Below are 17,823 nucleotides of genomic sequence, written 5' to 3'. Positions count from 1 at the left end.
TTTTCACCAATTAATACCTCCAACAGAACTGAACATTTCCAGTATTGCTGAAAAACGCAGTAATGACACGGGAATGGTAAAAAAAAGGGTACATTTATTTTTTTAATGTCAAGTAGTAACTTGTGACGAGGCCAAACCAGCAAAGATCTCAAAACCTGTGAGCTAGTGTTCCAGGATGGGGCAAACAGCAGGATTTGCTTCTTATGGAAACATCATTTATGTTACCATAATATTTTAAGTAAAAGTCAGGAGCTAGGTTTGACATTAAAGCTTTTTGTGGACCCATGTTCTATAAGGCCAGCATCAAACAAGGATTGTCCTGTCCAAAGTCGAGCAGAGAACAGATGCCGACAGGGTAGGAAGCTGGAAGTATAAATGGAGCAGGTGCAGGATGTCACCTCTCTATTAACTTTAAATGAACAGATGCCTCCATCCAGTGAAAAACCATCAGCAGTCTCTTTGATGTCATAGATACCATGCGTGGCTAGGCCCAGTTCTTCTTCTATCTGACAGGCAGATTGAGGTGAGCTAACAGAACGGTAAAGGGTAGTGATTTCATCCTGGTTAAAGCCTACCATTTCAGTCTTTAGAACCTGCAAATCCAGAAGCCCTCGCAAACAAACTGATAATGTTAGTGGCGGAGCCATCACAGAGTTCAGCTTCTGAATGTGAAAAGTCATGTGTTCCATGAAGTGACATTCCCTTTGTTTCTCAAAAGTCCAACACTTCACCCACATGCCTTTGTTCTGATGCCAGGTCTCCAAGTAGTATTGTAGAAAGTTCAAAGGACACACATCTTCCAAGCCACTTAAGATTTGCGAATAAGCAGTGGCAGAGTCTGAATATGCCAATCCGCAAAGCAGTTCCTTGATTTTTTCCAGTTTGGGGATTCGTAACTCCTTTGCTTTATTATGTATGGTTTCTAATACCTGAGCCTGGCAAATTTGTATTCGGCTGCAGGGCAAAACCTCTTCAACAGAGTCAACATCAGTAATGTTAGCTCCAACAGTGATGCACTTGACCTGAAATTTGATTGTAGGGACACTCTGAACCAAAGAAGCAACTATGAAGACAATAAGGTCTGGAGTCCCATTTCTGGCCACACAGTAGGCACATTCTCTCCCTCGGCCATTGGCATCCTGACACAGCACTGTGTACAGTTCAAACTCCTCATTGATGCTGACCACCTTATCCATGTACAAAACTCTAGGGAAAGACTGAACCAGGTTTCCCATATGGGAAGTAGAAATGAAAATACTATTGAGAACAGCCACATCCTCCTGAAAGACCAATTTTACCTTGGCCCCAGGATCATTCTTGAAGAGTGAATCGAACTCCTTTAATAGATCACACATACCCTGATCCTTGGCTTTGCTGTAGTCCTCTAGATTCCATACCTCTTCACGTGACAGGAAACGCTTTGAGACACTGTTTGTTATACGGATGGGAAGCCCCGTGCTGGTCTCCAGCTGTTGACGTTTGAAGTAATGAGAAAACTCCAGCTCAGACAGCTTGTGGTTGTGCACAAGGTTTGCCTCAATGACCACCAAACGGTCCTTCTTGGGGCCCAGTCGCAGGGTGACAGAAGCTGGACAATCAATTTTTTCACGACTATTGACGAGAAAATGAAAGAAAACAGAAGATCAACAAATTAACCTAACATCTAAACAAAACTTTGAAAACTTAAAATCTAGGTTTCCATAGTTATGGAAGTGTCAATGAAGTGGTCTGCATATAAAATATATTAACGGGTACGCAAAGCAAAGTACTATAAAAACCTCTAAACAGAAAAGTATGCTATTTAAGACTGATAACTCTTTAGGATATTCAATATGTATGCTCAATTTATGTCTGAAATCTTTCGTTGTAGACAACTGGCTATATGATGGTTATACAGATGTCGCCAACATTATTGCACGTTAATGTGTCAAATCTCGCATCAGCAGAAACGTATTATCGTGTTATATGTAATTCAATGGAGCTGCGAGTTGACAAATTGCATGATTTAGTGCCTTACCTCGCAATAACAGGTGAAATAAAGTCTACATCTGTATAATAAATGTATGTTCGCAGCATCAAATATTAAAAATGTATTATATAATAAGTATTCTAAAAACATTCTGGCAAGCCAATAAAATCTACAATGGTAAAAGCATACATTTCTATTAAGTACCCATAGGCAAGTGTTAGAACAATTTCTGTGACCAATCCATTTTTGACCACTAATAAGGCTGCGTCCATAGAGGGTGGAGCTGCGCGGACGCTCCGCAATGAGCCCCATCATCCTCAATGAGGATGTCTTGAGAGGGGGCACCTGCGAGCGTCCGTAGGCGTGCTGAGGCGCTGGGATTTTCAGCCGACAGCAAAACCTGTTTCTCAGCGAACTGTCGGCTGAAAACACCCAATCAGCGCGAAGCAGCGTCATGACGTCGACACCGTGACGTTGGCGCTTCGCAGGCTATTGGCCCAGCGACGTCACTGCCCCGCCTCACGATCGCGCACGTTGGCTCGCCTGCCAGTCCATGAAATCGCTCCTGACCGACCAGGTGAGCCTCAGTGCGGAGGAGCGCGGCTTCCCCCTCTATGGACTCAGCCTAAGAAAGACAAGATACACATTCAAATGACATATATTATAATAATAAAAACCGGTACAACGGAATTAAAATATGCCATTATCTGTAGTAAATGAATAAAGCTACCAGATGCACGGTTTATTCAGGACAGTCCTGGTTTGCACAGGTCTGCAGAAAAGCACAACTGGCTTAGAAATTACTGTCAACAGCATAGAGGTTTGAAAACGGTTTTCTTTCAAAATCACAGACTACATTTTTAGAGCAGTCACAATATCCTCATTTTCCAATAAGTCGCTGAAATTTAATAGCTGTATATATGATATTATTCCTATTGTTATATGTGAATACCCTCTTAATAAAAATAGGACTCCTTTAATGCTACATGAATATCTAGGTCCCACTTACTGTTTGTTCCGCTGCACAGTGCTCTGTCCAACATAAGTGCCACTGTGTTTGCAAACCAGTCTCACAAATCGAAAGCGCAGGGTCTTAGACACATTAGTGATGTAGGGCACAGGATTTTGTCGGAATGAGGTGAGAGGCTTCAAACTGGCGATAATGAACAGCACTTTGTGTCTCTCTGACCAGTCATCAAAGAAAGTACTAAACTGCTGCCAGGTATGAAACTCCTGCCCCAGGCCAAGCTCCTCCATGCTACCCCTTAACCAATGGCAGCTGTGTAGAGGGGCGGAAAACACAGGAGTTAAAAAATAAATGAATAAAAGTATATAAAAAGCACAACAAACCCTTACCCCAATATAGCTGGCAATCTGAGTTTTATTATCTGAGGGACCAGAAGAAAAAGTGATTTGGCAAGTTAAAGCTTGTTATATAGCAGCTACAGAAATCACAGCATATTCCCAAATCACACACAAAGTGTCAACAATTGGGCAAAATCAGAATCAAATGTGTTAGATTCCCAGATAAAAGTGCATGCCAGCCCTAGCAGAAACGCAAGGTCTTGGGAATCCAAATATAGGACTTTTAATATGTTCTTGCCATTGTGCCTTTGTATAAGAACCTGTGCCTTTGTATAAATACACAGCATCCTCTCTGTTGCAACACTGTGCTTTGATGTGATGCAAGAGACCACTGTTTAAAATCTATACATTTAAAACCAATATTTCTCCAAGCTACTTTTATCTGCACGTGTTAACACAAATAGGCTGTGAATAGGTAGAATATAAGAGCACATGCTTACTTACACCCTCTGGCTTTTCAGAGATAGATTTCCCCCACACTTTTATAAATCATTTTTGGGGCAGAGGTTGCTATCCTGGCAGCAGGAATAGTTACATATGTTACTGATACAGATATAATCGCGGGACAACAATGTAACGGACGTGTTGTTCTTAGGATCAACTGGGTAACTGGTCCCACACTGCTGCATTTTCTCCCATTTAGTTCTACAAACAGAAATGAATCTATCATGTGCATATGGCTTTCACTTCTTCCTGTCTGTAGGGCTCTTGTACACTATGTACAGTATGGAACAACAGTTTATATGAGACAATGATGAGCATCAAAAAGAGATTGTCACCTCCGGGAGGGAGGGGAGGGGGGCATGTGAAGATCCTCAAAAAGTGTTTACCTTTAAATCAGCGTTCCCAGCAGAAATACAGGGGTTTAACTTCCTGCTCCCACAATGCACCAGTGCACACAGACACACTGGGCATGTCTGCTGGGAGATCAGTCCTCTTACAATGCTGTGGGGTTTGATATATTTCTGAGCATGCGCAGATCTTCATTATACTTTCAAGCATTTCTAGGTTTGCACAGAATTTCTCTTTCATTCGGGGGGGGGGGATTTCTGGGGTGAAGTTTTACAACTTCCTTAAAGGATCAAGCCAAGCAATATCCTACATTTGTGTGTTTTTTTAAAAAAAATAAATACATTCTGTAGTATTAGATAATACTGCATTTATTTGAATTTTTTCGAGACAATGCCATTTTTAATGAGTTTTACTATACCGAGCATCATTTAATTTCTATAGCATGTTGTAGAACACCTCCCCAGCAGTGTATGTATGTATATCTTTTTTTATATAGCGCTTCACAGCAGTAGTGGACGTGACATAATAATATAACACATACTGGGAATAAGCGCTTGAGACATAAAAGTAATATTAATTAGGAAAAAGGAGTCCCTGCCCCGAAGAGCTTACAATCTAAGTCAGGGGTGAGCAAACTTTTTATGCCGAGCCCCCCTTTTCATCCATGAAATTTCTCGGGGCCCCCTGCCTGATGTAATCAAAATCACATGACGTCAGCACACGTGAGCTGGTTCAGCCAATGAGGGCGAACCAGCTTTGTGACGCCCCCGCCACGCATCTACAAAAAAAGTATAACACAAATTACATCACTTAAAAATAAATATTATGCTGTATTATTAATCTCTCTCTTCCTGCCACATCAGAACCTCTCCCCCCTCTTCCACAGTCTCACACTCCTCTCCCAGTCTCTCCCACTCCCCCTCCAGTTTCTCTCTATCCCTCCCCTCAGTGTCTCTCGCCCCCTCCCCCACTCTCTCTCTCTTTCTCTCCCCCAGTGTGTGTCTCTCTCTCTTTCTCCCTTCCCCTAGTGTTTCTCACTCCCCTTAGTGTCTCTATCCCTCCTCCAGTGTCTCTCTCACTCTCTCCCTCCCCCCAGTGTCTCTCACACTCTCCCTTCAGCCATTGTGTCTCTTCCTCCTACCAGTCTCCCCCCCTCCCTCCCCTAAGTGTCTCCATCCCTCCCCCCTCACTCCCCTCAGTGTCTCCCTCCCTCCCCCCCTTCCTCCCCTCAGTGTCTCCCTCCCTCCCCCCCTTCCTCCCCTCAGTGTCTCTCTCCCTCCCCCTTCCTACCCTCAGTGTCTCTCTCCCTCCCTCCCTTCCTCCCCTCAGTGTCTCTCTCCCTCCCTCCCCCCTTCCTCCCCTCAGTGTCTCTCTCCCTCCCTCCCCCCTTCCTCCCCTCAGTGTCTCTCTCCCTCCCCCTTCCTCCCCTCAGTGTCTCTCTCCCTCCCCCCTTCCTCCCCTCAGTGTCTCTCTCCCTCCCTCCCCCCTTCCTCCCCTCAGTGTCTCTCTCCCTCCCCCCTTCCTCCCCTCAGTGTCTCTCTCTCCCTCCCTCCCCCCTCCCTCCCCTCAGTGTCTCTCTCCCTCCCTCCCCCCTCCCTCCCCTCAGTGTCTCTCTCCCTCCCTCCCCTCAGTGTCTCTCTCCCTTCCTCCCCCCCTCCCTCCCCTCAGTGTCTCTCTCCCTCCCTCCTCCTCCCTCTCAGTGTCTCTCTCCCCCTCTCCTCTGTGTCTCTCTCCCTCCCCCCTCCCCTCAGTGTCTCTCTCCCTCCCTCCTCACTGTCTCTCTCCCTCCCTCCCCCTCCCTCCCCTCAGTGTCTCTCTCCCCCCCCCCTCACTGTCTCTCTCCCTCCCACCTCCCTCCCTTCAGTGTCTCTCTCCCTCCCTCCCCCTCCCTCCCCTCATTGTCTCCCTCCCTCTCACCTAGATCCCCTCAGTGTCTCCCTCCCTCCCCCCCTCCCCCCCTCCCCTCAGTATCTCCCTCCCTCCCCCCCTCCCCTCAGTGTCTCCCTCCCCCCTCCCCTCAGTGTCTCCCTCCCTCCCCCCCTCCCCTCAGTGTCTCCCTCCCTCCCCCCTCCCCTCAGTGTCTTCCTCCCTCCCTCCCCCCAGTGTCTCCCTCCCTCCCCCCCTGCCCTCAGTGTCTCCCTCCCCCCCTCCCCTCAGTGTCTCCCTCCCCCCCTCCCCTCAGTGTCTCTCTCCCTCCCCCCTCCCCTCTGTGTCTCCCTCCCCCCCCTCCCCTCAATGTCTCCCTCCCCCCCTCCCCTCAGTGTCTCCCTCCCCTCAGTGTCTCCCTCCCTCCCCCCCTCCCCTCAGTGTCTCCCTCCCTCCCTCCCCCCCTCCCCTCAGTGTCTCCCTCCCTCCCCTCCTCCCCTCAGTGTCTCTCTCCCTCCCCCCTCCCCTCAGTGTCTCCCTCCCCCTCCCCTCAGTGTCTCCCTCCCTCCCCTCAGTGTCTCCCTCCCCCCCTCCCCTCAGTGTCTCCCTCCCTCCCCCCCTCCCCTCAGTGTCTCCCTCCCTCCCCCCTCCCCTCAGTGTCTCCCACACTCCCTCCCCCCCTCCCCTCAGTGTCTCCCTCCCCTCAGTGTCTCCCTCCCTCTCTCCCCCCTCCCCTCAGTGTCTCCCTCCCCCCTCCGTGTCTCCCTCCCCCCTCCCCTCAGTGTCTCCCTTCCTCCCTCCCTCTCCCCCCCTCCCCTCAGTGTCTCCCTCCCTTCCCTCAGTGTCTCCCTCCCTCCCCTCAGTGTCTCCCTCCCTCCCCCTCCCTCCCCCTCCCCTCAGTGTCTCCCTCCCTCCCTCCCCTCAGTGTCTCTCCCTCCCTCCCCTCAGTGTCTCTCCCTCCCTCCCCTCAGTGTCTCTCTCCCTCCCTCCCCCCTCCCCTCAGTGTCTCTCTCACTCCCTCCCCCCCTCCCCTCATTGTCTCTCTCACTCCCTCCCCCCCTCCCCTCAGTGTCTCTCACTCTCTCCCTCCCCCCAGTGTCTCTCTCACTCCCCCCCTCCCCTAAGTGTCTCTCTCACTCTCTCCCTCCCCCCTCCCCTCAGTGTCTCTCTCACTCTCTCCCACCCCCTTCCCTCAGTGTCTCTCTCCCTCCCCCTTACCCCCCTCCCCTCAGTGTCTCTCCCCTCCCCCCTCCCATCCTCGTCTCTCTCCCTCCCCCCTCCCCCCCTCAGTGTCTCTCCCTCCCCCCTCCCCTCAGTGTCTCTCTCCCTCCCCCCTACCCTGAGTGTCTCTCTCACTCCCCCCAGTGTCTTTCTCACTCTCTCCCCCCCTCCCCTCAGTGTCTCTCTCCCCCCTCCCCTCAGTGTCTCTCTCACTCTCCCTCCCCCCTCCGCTCAGTGTCTCTCTCACTCTCTCCCTCCCCCCTCCCCTCAGTGTCTCTCTCACTCTCTCCCTCCCCTCAGTGTCTCTCACTCTCTCCCTCCCCCCTCCCCTCAGTGTCTCTCTCTCTCCCTCTCCCCTCCACATTGTGTCTCTCTCCCTCCCCTCAGTGACTCTCTCCCTCCCCTCAGTGTCTCTCTCACTCTCTCCCTCCCCCCACCCCTCAGTGTCTCTGTCCCTCTCTCCCTCCCCCCTCCCCTCAGTGTCTCTCTCACTCTCTCCCTCCCCCCTACCCTCAGTGTCTCTCTCACTCCCCTCAGTCTCTCTCACTCTCTCCCTCCCCCCTCCCATCAGTGTCTCTCTCACTCTCTCCCTCCCCCCTCAGTGTCTCTCTCACTCTCCCCCTCCCCTCAGTGTCTCACTCTCTCCCTCCCCCCTCCCCTCAGTGTCTCTCTCACTCCCACTCCCCTCAGTGTCTCTCTCACTCTCTCCCTCCCCCCAGTGTCTCCCTCACTCTCTCCCTCCAGCCATTGTGTCTCTTCCTCCCACCAGTGTCCCCCCTCCCCTCAGTGTCTCTCTCACTCTCTCCCTCACTTGTGCGTGTTGATTAGTGAAGAAAAGTAGGTTTGTTTAGCCTGAGAGAGGGTAGAGTTGAAACAAGACAGCATAAATTTGTAGTGAAGGAAGTCTGCGAGAGTGTTAGATTTCCTCCAGAGGCATTCAGAGGAATGAGTGGAGGAACGCAGCATGCGTCTGTGGGAATTTAACAAGGGTCTGGGGTTAGAAGGGTGAGGACGGCAGAGAGAAAGCGGGGCATGTAGCTCAAGAGAGGAGGATAAGGCAGAGTTGTAGTTCCTGACCAGGTTGTCAGGGTCTGAAGCAGAACTGAGAGAGGAAAGGGAGGAGCGTAAAGTGGAATCAAAAGCTGGTAGGTTAATAGAGTGCAGATTTCTGCAGAAACGAGGGGTAGATGGAGATGGAGAAGAGAGAAAGAGAAAATGAGATGAGGTGATGGTCAGAGAGAGGAAAGGGGGAAATGGAGAAATCAGAGAGAAAAGTTTAGTGAAAACCAGGTCTAGGTAGTGGCCATCCTTAATATAGGGAGTTACTAGTAAATAGTAGATGACAGGCGCCACCTTGTGATGACAGATGGAACAACCTCAGAGGAGATGTAAGAGTCAGAGGGGGACTGTTAAGACGGGGGTCCCAGAAGGAGAGGGGAGCAGCAGCCTCGGATTGTAGAGTCCGTGGAAAAGTTTCCTCTAGTAAAGGATAAATTAGGCCACCACCCTGTTTATTTTGTGTTAGTTTATTTTATTTATAAAATGTATTTCCAGGAAGTAATACATTGGGAGTTACCTCTCGTTTTCAAGTATGTCCTGGGCATAGAATTAAGATGACAAATAATACATGATTACAAATACAGTTACATAAGTGAACAGGGTATACATTATATACAAGACATTGCATGCACAGTTACAGATAATATATATTATAGGCGTATGTAACAGTTACAGACCAGATTAAAATGTGAGCCAGCTTTAGTTTTGAAAGAACTTAGGCTGGGTCCACGCTAGTGCTGAGCGTGCGGCGCTTGCCGAGTTTAGTTCCTGCAATTTAAATTGTCCCGTCCTTGCTCACGCGGGCACGTATGCTCACCAAGCTTGTCGCTTGAGCAGACAAAAAAAAAACTGACTTAGAAGCCCGCAATGCAACCCTCCCCCCCCCCCGTGCTTGCAAAATAGGCAGGACACCAGGCGCTCATGCTTAGAGAGTTGGTGACCTCACCGTTCTCAAGCATGAGCGCAGTCAGTGCCAGCGGGGACGCAGCCTTGGACTGGTGGTTGCTGTGAGAGTCTCTGGGAGATTATTCCAGTTTTGGGGTGCACGGTAAGAGAAGGAGGAACGTCCGGATACTTTGCTGAACCTTGGGACCATGCACAGTCTTTTGGAGTCTGATCTCAGATGATAAGTGCTGCATGTGGTAGGGGCTCAGATAGACGGGTAGCTTGCCGAGAAAGTATTTAAAGGCAAGAAAGGAAAGATAAACTTTGCGCCTAGACTCAATGATGACACTTAGGGACAGTTATATTAACGCAAAATAACAGGACTGGCGCTAGAGGTAGTGAATCTGATTAAAAACCAGTGGAAAAATAGAGAAATAGAGCAACAGTGACACCTAGTGGTAAGTAGTAGGAAAAACACTCCAGCCAATAGTGCAAATCACACAATAGTGAAAGCAAGTAAAAAAAAAAAAAATTCAAATGTACAGAAATGCAATCCCACTCAACCTTCACATACAGTATGGAAAAGTCTTATTTTTCCTTAAGATACTGTGGACAAGCAGGATGAGGGAGCGGGTTGCGGAGAGATAAAACAATATATATTGCAATACTGTAGGTAGACAAAGATGGATGTTGTTCAAAAATCTGCAAAAGTTATACTCACATGAGTAAGCAAAGCATATCACACACAATATGTAGGTGTGCAGGAACACAGGTCCAATATATACCAGGTGACCTCTTGGTTTGGGAAAGCTGTATGGGTGTACTATGGTAGGAAACAGAAGAACACCATAGCGCAATGCTATATATGACAGTTATTTAATAAAATGATACCCTCACGAGTGTGCACTTACAGATTGTGCAATAAAAACAAGCATTAAGAAAAATATTGAAACATAGAAAATAAATACGTTTAATATAATATGGAAAACTGCAAAACACTTCCATGTAACAATGTCAATCTCACTCACAACAAACGATCTGTAAGATGAAAAACATAAAGAACACACAACTCTTTATTCTAAAGAAGGTCGGGATGTATGAATAGATGTCAAAGTAAAGCTACATATTGTTGTTGTAGTGTTTGTTATAGTGGTTACCAATATATTTTCATTTAAAAATTGAATTTCTCTGAAACAGATCACGCAAATTGTCTGTCTGAAAATAAAGTACAAGTTGGAAAATAAAACATATACTTGCAGAGTAAAAAACAAACAAAAAAACAATCATTAAGCAATACACTTGGAGCGAAGACGTTCTCACCACCCCTCTCTCCGTCACATCCACGCCGATGAACACAAACGCGGGGCGGGTGCTGCTTCTTGTTGCGGCCGCTAGAAGCAACAGCTCCACTTCACGTGGTTCTATCGCGATGTCGCTCCGTCTCCTTCTGGATTCTACGCTTTTCGCTGTATCAAATAGCTACGTCAGGAATCCTATCACCCTCTACAGCTAACAGCCCTAATGTAGGCAAGGTGGGTTACCCATTGGTTCCGGACCCGGGTTTCTCAGGTGTCTTCTACGATGCAGTGATTGCACCAATAGCACCGCACCATACACGACACAAGACCAATCAGAAATTCCCTGATCCGGATAACCAGTGCTAAACCCTGGAAAGTATGTAATACATCCCCTCTGCATAGATCCCAATGCAGGCACATGGTACAAACTAAAACACTTATTTGTATAAGCTGGTGCCTAATGCTATAATAGAGGCACAGAAGGCACATGGGTGAAAAGACTCATGGTTCTAACCTCAGTGTCTACACAATATATAACACATTATGAAAAGACATACAAAAAAATCTATATTACAAACAACATGACCAAAGCGTTAAAAAATGGATCTATAGTTCTATCAAAATCAAATATCATACATATGCAGTATCTCCAAAAGCATATAAAATATTTATACATAAAAACATAAAAAAAAACAGTAAAAGAAAGAAGGCATGTCTAAAATACAGTAACAACTCATCCTACAGAACTGATTACTATCTAATCCAATTGTCTCGCTGTTTGTGCATGGCTCGTCGATATTCCAGCATGAGAGGCCAGGCAGATGACATGAAAATATAAGATATAAACAAAATGTCAGTTACTGAAGAAATCAATAGAAAACACACACATACATATATTGTGTGTATCACTCATTATAGGGCACAATATTAAATGACACACTCCATCATTGCTCAACTCGAAATTGGCACAGTAGTTCTTAGCACCTAAAGAACACTCCTGGAACAATATAACAAACAGTCGAAATAGACAGCACACTAAGACAGCATAAGTGGAAATAAATGGATGTGGTGCAACGTGGAACTGAGAGGACCCTATTTCCTCTCGAATAGTAATCCCAAAAGAATCCAATGTTCCCCGTGCACAGAAGAATCAAAAAAGAAGGGAATATGCCAAAAAAGGTTTAATGAGCAAAAAAAACCAACCACAAATCCTAATGTTATGTTAGTAAAAAAGACAAAACCACAATGCATCCAAACAAAATAATAATGGGAGAAAAACAGGGGAAGGAAAAAAGGGTGGGTGGGATAGGGTAAGACAAAAAATATAAAAGTGACAGGGAGAGGGGGGCGGCAACGTTTCGGGGTACAAACCCCTTCTTAAGGCCCGTTCCCACGAGACACAAAAATGTACTTCCCATTCCCTGTACAGATCTCCCTATTGAAAAATGCACAAAAACAACGAGGAACCGGGATAAATGTATCCTAACAGGGGGCGCGTACAAGGGACAGTCCAGGATTATCCGGCATCCAATACTGATATAAATGATAGTCCCACACAGGGGGTGCAATCCAACAGTCCAAGGTAATACAGCACCCGCTGTGGTAAGCAAGGATAATCCTTTCCACAAGGGAATAGCAGCTGCAGACCCCGTGTTTGTGAAGACTCTCTTGGAGACCTGCGGTGTTCAGAGTGCCTTATTTTTTTATTCTATTAATTAAATGTTAAGTATTAAGTACCTTCATCCATCATAATACATATTTACGGCCAGTGATGGAATTCAGAAATGTTAGCAACCAGTTCTCTCTCACCTTACCACCCTTTCATAGTGAAAAATCACCATCATCAGCTTCTCCCCCTCATCATCAGCTTTTCCCCCTCAGATCTCCACCTCACCATCATCAGCTTCTCCCCCTCATCATCATCAGCTTCTCCCCCTCAGATCTCCCCCTCACCATCATCAGCTTCTCCCCCTCATCATCATCAGCTTCTCCCCCTCATCATCATCACCTTCTCCCCCTCATCATCATCATCAGCTTTTCCCCCTCACCATCATCAGCTTCTCCCCCTCATCATCATCAGATTTTCCCCCTCAGATCCCCCCCTCACCATCATCAGCTTCTCCCCCTCATCATCATCAGCTTCTCCCCCTCATCATCATCACCTTCTCCCCCTCATCATCATCATCATCATCATCATCAGCTTCTCCCCCTCATAAGCTTCTCCCCCTCATCATCATCAGATCTCCCCCAATCCCTCTCAGCATCCTCAGTCTCCCCTTCACATCTCCCCCCATATCTCCCCCAGATCTCCTCCTCACATCTCCCCCAGATCTCCCCTAGATCTCCTCACATCTTCCCCTCACATCTCCCCCAGATCTCCTCCTCACATCTCCCCCGGATCTCCTCCTTACATCTCCCCCAGATCTCCTCCTTACATCTCCCCCAGATCTCCTCCTCACATCTCCCCCAGATCTCCTCCTCACATCTCCCCCAGATCTCCTCCTCACATCTCCCCCAGATCTCCTCCTCACATCTCCCTCAGATCTCCTCCTCACATCTCCCCCAGATCTCCTCCTCACATCTCCCCCAGATCTCCTCCTCACATCTCCCCCAGATCTCCTCCTCACATCTCCCCTCATATCTCCCCCTCACCTGTTCAGGCAGCAGGTGGCGGGCGGTGGGCAGCGTCTCCCAGCATGCTCCGGCATCTCATGTTCCCCCTGCAAACCTGGTCAATATGGCTGTGCGGCATCACATGGCGTAGTGCTGCCATGGCAACGCGACGCTGCATAACGTTGTGACATCACGTAGCATCCCGTTGGCAAATCAATGGGGCGGCACATCACGTGGCGTTCCCATTGGCATGGCAACGCGGCACCATTTGACACAGCGCGTCCATATCGAGCACTTACGCAGGGGGAAAAGATGCCGGGACATGCTGTAGACGCCGCCAGATGCCCACCTCCCGCACAGTTAAGAGATTTAAGCACCGGCTCAGCGAACTTGTGAAAGTTTAGTAACAGGTTAGCACGAACCGGTGCGAACCGGCTGAATCCCACCCCTGTATTTACCCTTAGTGTGCACGCTATTAGAGATTTCCCTGGGTTCTTGTTCCCCTCTCTTGATGTGCATATATAATACACCACTGAGTCCCCTTTTTTCCGTCTTTGTCACTGCCCTTTCCCACCCTTGTTCCCTTTCCCCTGAAAAAATTGTGCCACAAGACCTTTTATCTTTGTTATTCTTTGAAGCAGTTATCTTTATTCTTTTAACATTAGTGAAGTCTCATTAGTCCTGCACCAGGGCTGCAAATTGTCAGCCATGACATGGAATAAAATGGCCACTGAGAGGAAGTTTCCAATGATATCACTCTCATTGATGGCAGAATCCTCCATAGCTAGGGACCAACCTTTATGTTTTTATAATAGGGGACGCCGAAATCTAGTATGAAAGTGGTGACATCAGAATGAGCGATGAATGATTTGCTAATGCTTTAGGCTGAATAGTATCTCCCGTGTGACTGCTATATTCTTTGTTTTTTATCATCTCTGCTCTAGGCCGGGCAGGGAAAGACGTGCAATGAACTAACAAGTACTGTAGTGATGGGAGAAAAAGTAACCCCTAGAGGGATGGGTGTCATTGTGTTATGAGATGAACAGGGAGTGCTCTAACAGTATTATTTTAATAATTTTGTAAGACGACATCTATCAGAAAAGGTAACTACGGTATTACACTTGTAGCCCCCTTTCCCTATGACTATGGGAACTACGCATGCTGCCTTTACCTGTGGCTCACAGAAGGCCTAAGCCTCTGCCACTGGGAGCCTAGGGTGAGCTCACCCTTCTCGGTACAGCGCCTCCACCTGGAACGGATCCCAATGAAGCGGGATAACCCCTCACAGGAACCAATAAAGTAGTGAGAAATACGCACACACAGGTATAGTATAACAGTTTACTAACACACACACACATTATAACCAGTACACTAACACAATACCCACACAGTATATATACCCCACAGAAAGTCCACCACTCCGGTGGGGTTCCCCCAAAGTTCTGAGGGTGCCCTGGGCACCTAACCACCCTGGTGTCCACAAAGCATGGCCCACCCAAAATGTGTGTGGAGTAGCCCTACCCCTGTGTAAGGTCATTGGTGCACGTGGGTACCTCTCCTGGTCTCAGGCCAGACCAGGATAATTTGGGGATCCAGACTCAGCAGAGCTGCAACGTCCGCCTCTTGAGGGAGCTCCAGCTAGAGTGTCTCCTTTAAAGTCAATAAGGTGTTTTGTGGTCTGATCCCAGGCCGCAGGCCGCAGATCACAGCGTGGCCATCCAGCCACCACTCACTATTGCTGCCGTGAGCTAAGGGGAGTGTCCCTATCTGGGACCATCCCTGCAGCAACCACAATCTGAAGAGCTGGGGCCTAGCTGGGGCCTTCGGGGCAAAGCTGGCCTAGTCTGGGAGCCACTGGCATCCGAACACTATCTTTGCGCAAAACTGTATCTTTTCTGCATGCCTCTAAGGCTCCTGGGACATGTAGTCCCTTGCGGAGCCATGGGAAAGATGGCTGCCGCAACTTTGGTACTACGCATGAGCAAGGACTCTATTGCGCATGCGTGAAGACAAAGATGGCAGCGAACCTGCGAAGCTCTGGCGACACCCGACCACCTTGATGCAGCCCTCCCACACCCGCCACAGAGGTAAGGGGGCTCAGCTACACACTCAAGTAGAAATATATTATGTTTTTATGACTGCATAAAACAAAAAGAATGAGGGCGCAGAGAAAAGGAAAAGAATCACTAAAAGTGCATATAAATCAATTTATAATGGCATATTAAAATAACAAGTACAAGACTTATAATAAAAATGGGAGTATATGGATCCAAGTACAACGAAGGGGTATATCACTCAAACGGAAGGTCCGTAGTCCAGGCAGAATTCCCCTCTTCGGATCGCAGTTGGCGTGTGCTGAGGGGAAGTCCTAAACCGGCGTCCGCGTTTAGTGATCCCTGCACTCGTGTAGGCAATGCTAGGCGTATTGCGTCGTCACGTAATTGCCCAGCATGCAATGGCTCTCCTACGCCTTTCATGTCACGTGGGACACTTCATCACCCCTTGACAAAGCGCCTATGCGAAACGGCAGTCGGGGCTGCTGTTACTAATCCCATGGGCACCTATGTGTAATTATATACACGCTTTCCAGGACAGACTGAGCATTTCCTATTTTCACTTATGGGCACTACATAGGGAGCATGTGTAGGAGCTTCTTTGAGAGATCACCATAATGCAAGTATTGTACTTTGTTAATGCCTATATATGGATCTCTCTTTTCCTGGCTATGTATTCAGGGATATCACACTATGATTATCATTGTCTTTGTGTGCTTAGAGTTCACTACATCTTGGATACTTTTTGCCCTACAAGTATACAGATTTTGTCATTACTGATTACAACTATCAGTCCCCACCTATACATATGTCATGTATCTGGTGGGTTGGTCTGTATATGTACAGCCCGTGCTGGGCACTCGTTTGCAGTGACCCATAGTTACTATGTACTGATCTATACACACTATTTATGTTCCTGTTTACAATTTAATAAAGTTTCCAGTTGTAGAGTGGTCGTGGGAGGGGGGAGTTTGCTTAGGTACTCTCTTCCTCCTAGTAGGATCAAGTTCTATTTTTGATAGGCTTACCTGCCTCAGTCATCACCCTACCTTTTTAGGTTGATCACTTTAAGCTTCAATTAGTTGTAGCTTAATTGCCTGTTTGGGTATTTTTAACACCCTGTGTTTTATTTTTTGTACTATTAAAAGTGTTTTCAATATTATCATCATATCACATTATGGACACCTTAGCTCTAACTTTACAATATACTTTTACACTTACATTATGCGATTGAGTGCTGTTAAATAGGGTTTTTTTCACTGATCCAATCGCCCCATCTGGGACGTTTGTTCTATCAGTTCTTAGTGTAACCCTATGCATAGCATTGAGAAAACTTTTATCTGTGACAAACTGAAAAAGTAATATATACTTTATGCCAAAATATTACGGAGTCAGCTTGATAACAATGGGAAATGCATACAGGTATTCCTCAGTATCTGATGGTCCGCTTTCCGTTGAACACCTTATCCGACGCCGCATAGTACAGTCCACTGGACGCATAATCCTATGTTGGAACCGCCTATCCGACGCTCACCGCCGCAGATTAACATGGACCCTCAATCCGACGGTCCATTATCCGACGGCGGTTTGCAGGACGCATTATCTCGGATAAGCGAGGACCGGCTGTATATGTGAAATGTCACAGGAAGATGCCGGGCAGCCTTCTTCAAAAAGGGCAAATATTCTCTTCTTACTATGTTCTTGTTTCTTAACTGGGGAATGCGGGTCCTAAGGTCTAATATAAATCATATATACTGTATATATATATATATATATATATATATATATATATATATATATATATATATATATATATAAAGCAACTGTAAATATTCCTGTATATTCATTACAGGAATATTTACAGTTGCTTTATGCTTTACTGTGGAGGGTTTTAGTCACTTTTTTTACCCTCCATAACTTTAATAAATGTGTTTGTATATATATATATATATATATATTTATATATTTTTAAAAAATTTTTTTTTTAAAGTAAAAGTATAGTGTTGTAAAAAAATTATACGTTGCATTGTTTTGTATGTCAAAACGTCAGCCACTCAATCAATATACAAATTATATAGACATGTTGTTGTACATGGGATGTTTAAGGACAAATATATATTCTTTTCTAGGTCTTCTTGTCTAGGTGTTAATGTTACATTGTTTTCTGATGTGTGAGCCTTAAAGCCATACAGTTAATTATGTCATATTTTATTTTGAATGGGAAAAACTGTATTGAACCTGGAGAAATTGGGGTTCCGTGCAGGTATTGACTGTTTTTATTTGACAAATATGAATTATACATAAACAATGGACCTATTAAACACAGGATTTGAAAGTCATATGGTTCCCTTATACAAATGTTGCTAGTTGGAGTGGTTCATCTGAGTGGGCATAAAAACTATCTTTCAAAATAGGTATCATCCACCATAGATAACATTGCACCCTGCTTTTCATCATTAATATGTAGGAAAGATTAAGAAGAATAAGTGTATCCTCATGTCTCCGGTGTCAGATTGTTATTTGCTTGTTCTACATTTGAAGATTAATCAAGAGGAAATATAGAATGTTTCTGAAACTTATAAACAGTCAGACCCACATTTTTTCATCATTTCATGAAAATACAAGACTGTTTTTTTTTAAAGAAGAAACCTTGCTTTGAGCTAGATATAATGTATATACATTAACATCTCTTTATAGGGCA

The 17,823-nt window shown here is 46.4% G+C and overlaps 1 protein-coding gene across 1 annotated transcript; it reads right to left on the bottom strand.

Moving 5' to 3' along the window:
• Positions 1-65: 65 nt before the first annotated feature.
• On the bottom strand, positions 66-4,268 carry LOC142497428 (uncharacterized protein ZSWIM9-like). Its single transcript, XM_075605204.1, has 3 exons — positions 4,165-4,268; positions 2,979-3,248; positions 66-1,611 (listed from the first exon to the last, which is right to left on the bottom strand). The coding sequence occupies exons 2-3, from the start codon at positions 3,224-3,226 to the stop codon at positions 246-248; spliced, it is 1,614 nt and encodes a 537-aa protein (XP_075461319.1). The 5' UTR covers positions 3,227-3,248; positions 4,165-4,268; the 3' UTR covers positions 66-245.
• Between the last annotated feature and the right edge of the window lie 13,555 nt (positions 4,269-17,823).

Source organism: Ascaphus truei, chromosome 6 (assembly GCF_040206685.1).
Source record: "Ascaphus truei isolate aAscTru1 chromosome 6, aAscTru1.hap1, whole genome shotgun sequence".
Taxonomy (NCBI): Eukaryota; Metazoa; Chordata; class Amphibia; order Anura; family Ascaphidae; genus Ascaphus; species Ascaphus truei.
Note: the sequence above shows the minus strand (reverse complement) of the source record. Positions and strands in the feature narration are given on the sequence as shown.